The sequence below is a fragment of the Nyctibius grandis genome, chromosome Z (assembly GCF_013368605.1).
Source record: "Nyctibius grandis isolate bNycGra1 chromosome Z, bNycGra1.pri, whole genome shotgun sequence".
In the NCBI taxonomy this organism is placed as follows: domain Eukaryota; kingdom Metazoa; phylum Chordata; class Aves; order Nyctibiiformes; family Nyctibiidae; genus Nyctibius; species Nyctibius grandis.
Genome location: NC_090695.1, coordinates 55,736,920 through 55,746,419, shown reverse-complemented (window position 1 = coordinate 55,746,419; position 9,500 = coordinate 55,736,920). Strand labels below are relative to the sequence as shown.

At 43.0% G+C, this 9,500-nt stretch overlaps 1 protein-coding gene across 2 annotated transcripts in view; it reads right to left on the bottom strand.

Moving 5' to 3' along the window:
• Nucleotides 1–8,958: 8,958 nt before the first annotated feature.
• Nucleotides 8,959–9,500, bottom strand: part of TRABD2A (TraB domain containing 2A) — a 96,716-nt gene continuing 96,174 nt past the window's right edge. For both annotated transcript variants that reach the window (XM_068423723.1, XM_068423724.1), the window contains one exon: nt 8,959–9,139. In XM_068423723.1, the coding sequence (XP_068279824.1) occupies nt 8,959–9,139 (181 nt within the window). The remainder of the gene's footprint in view (nt 9,140–9,500) is intronic.

Below are 9,500 nucleotides of genomic sequence, written 5' to 3'. Positions count from 1 at the left end.
AGGATTTAAACTGAACAAAAGCAAGGGTGGAAGGAGAAGTAATAACCATTTTAAAGGGAAATGTGTACAAGAACCTGCCGTTGAGTCTACTGGTGGAGGTCTCAGTCCTGCTGGAATTTAAGGCTGCGCCAGCTTCTTTTATAGCTTCAGCTTTGAAAATCTTCAAGTCCACAGGTTCTAGAAATCTGTTCTGCCAAGGTGTCACATTTTGGTCAGTCAGGAAAGACCGGAGGGGCCCTAGAGAGGGGCAAAGAACAAGAAACATGGTCTAGCAGGACTATGTGTCTACTCTTCCAATGCTCAGCTAAACCCTGGTCCCTCAGGAAGGTCTGACACATCAGCATAGCTGAAGTGCAGACTACTGGCAATGCATGCGGAAGTAAGTTTTCCCTCACTCACTGCTTCCCTCGGGAAGCATTGTTGTACTCCAAGCAGATATTGGAAACAAATCTCTTTTTAAACGCAGCAGATGTCAAACTGTGGTACAGTTTCTCTGCACTAGACTAAGAACTCTAGAGCTTTCAGGCTGTTGAACTGCTAGCAGTTTGCACTTTAGTCTAGTTCAACCCTTCAGAAAGTCAGATTTCTTATTTTAGATCCATCTGTGTGAACGTCAGTCATGAAACAAAGTCTTCCTTGTAAAATGCCATATTGCCCTCTGAAGCAGAGAACAAAATTTTCAGCCCAAGGAACAAAATGACTCAGTGTTTTATTTATTTTAAGAGAGTACTTTTTACGTGTGCATTGCATCACTTGATTTGAAGCAAAGCTTGAATGAAACAGTGCAAGATCCATCTAATTGAAGAGCTCTGCTTCATGAATTGATGGGCTACTCAGTCTGTTTCCATGCACCTCCATTATCTCTTATCTCTTCCCCATCTCCAGTGCACAGAAGCACTCTGCACAAAAAGGTATGAAAATAGAGCTATGCAGCAAACTGCTCAAAATTTTATTCAACTGCTCCCTCCTGTGGATGTAGCGCTACATGCAGTCAAATACAGTTTGAGAGGCAATGAGTATTACTTGAAGTTAATCTAACAGGGAAGAAGTATCAGAACTATTTTTAGTGGAGGAAGTTGAACTTGGTCCACGTGGCTAAGATTAAGCTGCCTTCACCATGACTTTGGCTTTGAGAATACCTTTCATTTTAAGAACTTTATTAGTGTTTGCTCTTGTATCTACTCCAATTCAGCTGAGTGGAGTTCTTCTATTCTGTTTAAACTCCCACACATCCAGGCCATTCAAGCATCAAGCTTGAAGAAGATTGAGCAAGCTTGAAGAGGCTCTCCTGCCAGCCCATGACCCTTCAGCAAAATATGAAGGGATCCTGCACCACATTTGGTGATTTCTGGTGGCAAAGACTTCATATTTTCTTGTATCATTGTGCGTATGAAGAAGCTTCACTAGAGTGACACTGGTCCTAAGTCATCTTCTATAGAACAAGTTCTTTTGCAAAGGATTTTTCATGATTATATTCTAATGTCATAGGCAGCACAAATTTACTGGTGAGCAACGTAAGCTACAGAGGAAGTACACAACACTACAGAAAAGAAATAGTGCTGTGTGGCATTTAAGAAGCTAACATTTCAGCGTAAGCTTAACGTGGGGAAAACAGCCTGCGTACATGCATGTCTCACAGGAGCCTGGATATGGGTTGTCTACTTAGTAATGGAAACACCTGAGTTCTTCTGAATGGGTGGGGTGTTTGCAGAGTAGCAAAGTGCTTGGAAATGTTAAAGCCCCAATACACACGGCTGTTTTATGTGGCCTGCTAAGTACAGATGTGTAACTGCTGTACTTACATTACACATCTTTTTACCTTTCACCACAGGGTAGGAGCCTGACATTGAAGATTGTTGTTGCTTCTAGCATTTCTGCTCCAGTTCTTTCAATAGCCTTTGTCCATTTGATCCACTTAGGTGTGAGTTTATATCCTTGAAGCTATATTGGCAACTAATTACCCAGCATGTTACAAAAGTCCAGCATAAAAATTCACGCACCTTTCACGTGGAACTGAGGTCTGGCACCCACCATCAGAAGGCCTCAGAAAATTGCCTTGCCCACTAGCAAACTCTGGGGCAGGCCAGTGAGTTCACACTTATTTATAACATTCCACTATGTTCAAATCAGACATAGGAAATGCATTTCCTGGGATGTTTTCAAAAGCCACGTACCAGATGAACTTGGCACATCATCACAATAACATAAGGTGTGACTGTGTGCCGCAGCACAGCTATTGCAATGCAACTTGAAAAGACAGGGGCTTATTTTCTTCTATTTCTAATTTGAACATAATCAAAATACCCGATTTCTACCATTTCTTTAGAAGGGGCCACCTCCTTCCACTGAACTCCACACAAATGTTTACAAGTTCATAGTGAATAGTCACTAAATTAATAAGAGGGGCTTTAAAAAATTCAGAGTTTTGGTTTCTAGAAGGGGGAAGAAGGAGATGAACACTCTATGGGTTTTTTTATCTGAAGTATTCAGTGCAGCTTTGTTAAGAGCTCTATTTCCCTATTAATCACAGGGTCACAGCTGCTTTGTCTCTCTGAGTACATCTATACCACCAGGTGCAACTCCACAAAGGGAGCACCAGCTCTCAGTCCTCAAGGACTCTGGCTCTACCAGCAGCTAATCAGACAAGGCTCAAGCTGGCCCACTGTGGCATACTGAGAAGACATACAGTAGGCAAAACCATCTTGGGCAGGGTTGATATTCTGATTGTACATTGCATCATGTGCACTAACCCTGAATGGTAAGTACTGTGAGTATGCAAGGTTTGAATCATTCAGAGGGCTGATCATCAGTGTTGTATGCATCGTTTGAGACACTCTGCCACCACTTGATAACTACAAACACGTCCCAGGAATGTTTACATGTTGAATCCAACGACTGCCAAATACACAGCACAGAAATGGCTGCAGGAAGTCAGCCTTCCAGCAGCTGATCACAGCTGTCCCTGGCAGATGCTGGTAATCAGCTCTTAAGCCCTTAAGTCATGCTCATCCATTGCTTAAGAAACATTTATATATTCCATGCAGCCTAAACAGAGAGGAACTATCTCCTCCCAGTTAACTTCTTGGTGCTAAACTGCACCTGAAGAAGCTGTGGCTTCAAATCCCCTCCAGCAGAGAGAAAGCAGAAAACAGGTCTTACCCAATAGTTCAACCCCAGAGCCACCTGACAGCAAAAAGGCATTAGCTTTGCTTCTTGTTTTGTGGGGACCCTAGAAGCAGTTCCCACACTGGGTGTCTACATGTAGAAAGCAGGTCCCCTGACCTTCTGCTGGTACTGCCTAAAATTGCACAAACTAATTCAGAGCTGGGGGGTGGGTGCGGAAAGGAGGAGTAATGGGAACTGAGACAACGCACAAATAGTAACATTTGTCAGGAAACAAAGGCAAAATACTGTTTCTTGTCTTCATCCGTATAAACTTATAGTGACTTGAAGGCAGGGTGTTAAACAAAATAAAAGAGATAACGCACAAAAGACCTGTAGTCATTTGTCACAAGCATCGGAGAGTGAGCTGTGACAGCAAAGTATTTGTCATCCTGGCTATACAATTATTTATGCATTTACAAACAAATGATATCAAGACACATACAAACGACATTTTAAAATCCAAAGCTTTCGCTTTTTGCCGTGTAAGAGGAAATAAACGCTCCATGGGTTTTGTGACCTGAAGGATTAAGTGACTCAAGATACAAGTTGTATAATCAGAGGTAATTTAGCCATGTCAAACAGACTCTTTGTGGGGTGCAGATTTTCTGAACTGTTTGATGCCCAGTTCCCTGGACACCAATATGAAATAGCTGGTTGATTGAGCACTGGAAAATCTAGCTCCTGGATAAGGTACAGCTGAACACTGCTGGAAATACCCATATGGCAATACACACACCTCAGAAAGATTCAGGGAACCAAAGGCAGGTGCCTCAATTCTCTGCCTAGACCACAGGTATCTTCAGAGCAGTCTTCAGAGTATAAATGCCAGATGGCTGTTAATATCCTGAAGCACAGGAAACACCCAGCAACACTGTGTGCTTCTAATTGTATTCCGTTTAACGTTCTCAGCCTACCTGTGGCTTGCTTGCAGGCAGAAGTGTTAATATATTGTGATAGAGACTTTTTCCAGCGTTTACTGATACATACAGTCTTCTCGATAAGGAGAAACCTGCACCATAACAGGACTGTGATCTTGAGAGGTAAATTAATTTCAGCATGAGACCTGACCTGAATAAACCTCCTGTGCATTCACTGGTGGTTACAGGATAGAAGTCTGGATGAAGCAGAGTAGAAGGGTAGAAAATGGTAGTCAGTTTCACCACAGATATAACAAGATCACCTTTTATTAATTTTCATGGCTTAGATTTTATTTTTGTGATAAAGGGTAAATGACATGTTTTGTCCATATCTTCTAGACAACAAGCCACTAGAGAAACACATCTTCTAAAGCACATTCTTTGGTTATCTAAGTTGGGGATTTCAGCCTGATTTCTACACACTGATCGTGTCACAGTGTTTCAAATAGCTGATCAAAAGGGGCCGTAACAACCCACTGAACTATACTAGCTTGTTATCTTACTTACGGAGTAGTTGCAGGTTCAACTCCACCAGGAAGAGAACAGACCAGCCACAAGAATACCCTGGTGTTTGAAAAGAGGGCTCTGTTCTTTCAGTGCCTAGTTCTTTTTTCCCCGGCTGAAGAGCATCGTATTTTCCCCTGAAGCCTTGTTGCAGAGGGTACAAAAGGAGCACAGAGGAAAAAAGAAACAAAATGCTTAGATATCTTCATTTCTATTTATTTACCTGCCTTCTGTAACTCCTGCACTTTTCCCCTCCAATCTGTTTTAGAAGTACAATTTTGCTACATGAATGGTTAAAACAGAAAAAAATACCCTCTTTCGAATGTTTCAAAGTGAAAGGAAAAAAATGTGAATCACTGAGCAAGGTTTTTTTGCATTACTGTGTCTTCTTTTATGCTACTGCACCTTTAAAATAACAAAACCATGCAAGGTCCTTAAGGTGTCTCAGAGGTTAGAGTAAAGTAATCCACAGAGCTTATGCATCCCCTCTCACATTGTTATAATTATCGCTTATGAGGCACGTGTACATTTTTAGACCCTATCTGAAGAACAAGAATATTTTTTTTCTTTCAGTAATTTTATTTTTCACATCCTAATCTGAAAGGGTTTGAAAGTAAACCAGCACTGGATCCCCAGCTTGCTAAGGCGCATTCACAGTTCACAGAAAAGCTGTGTCAGGTAAGAGCACATTACCGTGTATGAAAGCACACTGAGTGAAGTCAAGCCTCCTGCAATGCTTCGCAAGAAATCCCAGTTGCTAACCAAATATCATATCAGAAAATAAAGCTTCCATGCGTTAAAAGCGATGAGCAGCAGAAAGGAAAAGCTGTGAAATTTCAGGAGGTAACTGTTGGAATGTCAACAAAGTCCAAAATAAATGGTGTCTAACGCCTGGTCCTTTTCATCAGCAAGTAGAAATAAAGTGCAAATGCTGACTATCTCAGGAAACAGGAATTCACGAGCAAGCCCCTTCCCCAAGGAGGATGTTTGTCTGTCTTTTTTTCCTACCTATATACATAAATGTGAAGCTTTATAATAATTAAAAAGCATGTATGTCATAACACAGTGGTCCATTAGCAAAGCTTCATCAAGCAACAAATATTCACAAGAATTCACAACACACTGCTGATGGTTATAACCTATATTCTCCAACATTACAATTTAATCCTGGGGGTGTGTGAAATTATATTATCAAATCAGTACATTTTGAATTGGGTACGTTTTTAATTTCTGCTAATAACTTTGTGAATATCAGTGTTTTCCAACAGATAAAGAGAAATCTTGACCACAAGGAACCCATGGCAAGAGTCCCAATCATCTCAAAACAGATCCGTTCACAGATCTGTTCACAGAACATTGAAGAGATGATTTATGAAAACAATTTAAGCAGGGAGGGGAACAGCGAAGTGCAGAGGCTAATTAGTAAGTACAAAGGAAAGAGAATAGAAAAAGGAGACCAGGATGTTCAGATTGTATAACAAAGAATGCTCTATTATAACACTTAAAGGATGTGGAAGCATCTAGCCCAGGAGACAACAGGAGATTTCAGCTCCTGCACTGAAGAAAGAAGTACCTGCACCTTCACAGGGATTTCTGAATCAAGTCTGCTACTCATTACAAGCCTGACTGAATCTCAACTTCAAGGCAACAAAAGCTACCTCAGCTGCTTTGGAGGGGCAGCTAGAGGGACAGTGAAGTATTCCAGGCACATGATAGGAATGCTTGCTTTCCTGATGCTCTGTGGCTCAGAAAAGGGTGGTACCTGAGCAGACCTTGGCCATTAGGATGGCTGCTCAGGCTGCTCCAATTGTGGCAAACTTTTCTTGTTCTGGAACTAGGGAGAAACAATTGGACCCAAACCTAGCACTCCCCAGTGGTCACTGTAAACAGCCGAGTAGCATGTTCAGCTGGAGTAAGGCTCTGCTCTCCATACCGGTCACTGTTTCAGGACTTTGTTGTCCCATGGCCAGTCAGCAGTGACTGGTCTGGAAGAAAAAGTGAGGGATAGGAACCACCAGTTTAGTTCACAGGTATCAAGCCAAGCCCATGAGACCCTCAAAAATACCTTGAAAGAATTTGATCGCTTTGCAGAAAGACTTCGAGGATGCAGCCTCTGTAGGCACACAATCCATCACAGTTTAAGGACATCTCTATCTCCCTGACACAGTCAGGCTACAAAATGAGTTACCGCACCATACCTGAATTATCCACAGAGCTACTTCAGGTCTCTGTTATTCCTGAGTGTTTTACAATTACTCTTCCCTCACGCCAACCTAAGAAAAACGTTGGTGGCTGTTCCACTCAACTCAGCTCCCCTCACAGAGGTGAAGCTCAGGAGCAACTATGGAGGAGGGAACAAAGGGAAAAGTCAGTCTGGGGCTATTTTACATAGCAACCTTTGTCTTGTAATGGAGAAAAGAAATGGAAGCTCTGCCTCAGCTGCTTCTCCCAGTGCTTCCGGATCCCTTTGGACCTGTGCCACACCTCATCATGCACTTCTAAAGGACAGAGGACAGGGGGAGGAGAAGCAATACCCATGCACAGGCTAGCAAGTGGCAGAACGCACTCTGATGTAATGTTTTTGGTGGCCGCCTCAGATGCACTGGTAAATACAGAAGTATGTGCTCAGTTTGTCAGGCCTGCAGTGCAGCTTTGTAACTGAACTACCCCCGATCTGAGCTGCTCCCCTCAGGTCATACTCAGGCCAAAGAAAATAGCTCCAGACCCACCAGGTCTATGACAGTTTACACCAGTGAAAGATCAAACAGAGAGAGAGACAGGGGAGAGCATATCACCAGCCTGGCTGCTGTGTAAAGCCAAGGAAGCCAGAATGCATTTGGGACCCTGAGGTCTTCCAGTATTCCCTATAACGAGGAATATACAATAAGATGGTACCATCTTCTATACCAGACCAGATATATTTCGTTCTCCACAGTGCTGCTGCAAACTGCAATATTTAGCTCCTCCTTTCTCTGTTTTCCTCAGCAAACTGAGGCTTTGTTCAGCTTCAGTCCTTCTGAAGAGGGATTGAAGTTTGAGATCAAGAGATTAAAAGCCTGTTAGGAAAGCTGGAACTGTTTGCTCCTTCTCCTCCAATGTGCAGTAGAAGGATGAGAAAAAAGAGGTACTTTATATAGGCAACGGAAAAAGCAGCGAAGCACATGTACATGCACAGGAAGGGAAACTTGAGGGTTTGTTGTCTCACTGGGGCAGATGACTGCTGTGTTTCCAAGGTACCAGGCTCAGCACATTGGCTTCAAGCCCTCCCATGGATCTTATGAAACCTTCCCAGGCAAGGAAACCCTCCTAAGAGGACAGAGGGATACATTGCTCACAAAATGAGTAGGTGTGATCACAAGAGGATGTCTTGTATAAACACAGAAAACCATACATCACCACTTTCGAGCTTCCTACATCCAACAGTCAACAGCATGTCAATTTTAAGTAGACAATGAAGGACTTAAAGCACTTTGGAAAGTCTGAGAATTTCCATTGAAATCTGTAGAAAATTTGCAAGGATTTCCTAGAATGAAGTCTAACTGCGCAGAAAAGGATAAGGAAGCCCTTTCTCCCCAAAACTGAATCCAGCTATAAAATAACAAAATATTTGTGATTTAGAAAGAGAGGGAAAACCTGCATCTTGGCTTCGCAAATCACCTCTTCAGAACTTCTTATTTTGGAAGCGTCCAACAGTATGATTGTGAAGCTTCCCCAGCAATTTCTTTTTCTTAAATGTACATTAGTTTGTCCTTACGTGACTTGTCTGGCCTTTGGAGGTTCAGGTGTACCCATCTTACAACAGCACCAAACAGATGGCAGAAACATTCTGTTCACAAGTCTTTACTGTTTTATTCTGTTGTGGAAGGTGTTGTCATGAACCTTTATATGTAATTTGGAGCCCTAACAAGCAAGAATTTAAAGCATTACCAGTAGAGACATAAAGTTCCAACCTCTCTTTCCCAGCTGTGCTCATATGACCAAAACACTCTGTTCTAATAAACAAGTTAGTGGTGTGTAAATCTTCTTACAAGGCACTGAAGGTGAAAAAAATGTCATTTAATTGGGCTCATACAGCTAAACAGCAGCTATGTTATAGCAACATTATAATTTCCCCAAAGCATTATGGGATAACATGAAATCATTCTTCTGCAAGAGAAGGATAAATAACACTTTCATTAAAATATCTTCTCCTGTATTGGGCAGGTCAAACCAGTTAATAGTGTTAAAGATCCAGATTCAGGAAAAGGAGGCAGTTTAAGAACACCCCAAAGAACAGGTGTCCCACTCAGAGTCTTCTATTTTTGTTTTTTTCACGTAAGTTTCTTTTTTGTTTTTTCAGGAGAGAGCCGTGCAGCTTGGCTCCCCCTGTGTTTCAATGCAGCCTTATCATACACAAAGTCAAAGTCAGTAGTGAGAGGAAGAGAGAATGGGAAAGCTGGTGAGCGCTGCCGGTGCCTGCGTGAGCATGACTACGCCGTCCGTGGCCTCGGGGCTGGGGTTCGACTGTGATGTAGCCGTTAATGATGCGGATCCGGGGAGGAGGGTCGGTAGCACTGCAAGGCAAGAGAACAACATCAGTCCAGACCCAGCCCCGAACTGCCCCATGCCCACAGAGCAGGAGGCTGTCAGCCTCTGTGCCCCACTGTCAGTCTTCTATGCTCCTGGGAACGCTCTCTCGCACTGGTTGCATGCTCACCAAAGGACTGTGTCTCCTAATGGCAGAGCACTGCCTCGTCCCTTCCTGACAGGTGTGGGCAGCTCCCATGCCACCCCACGTGGACGAGGGTGCTGCCCAGCTGAACTGCGAGGCAGTCTTGAGGGGGAACAGGGAAGGGACTGAGGAGAGAGATAGATTGAGGAGACAGCACCGAAACACCTGTTCTGTACTCAGGTCTACTCAGCCAGCCTGCCCAT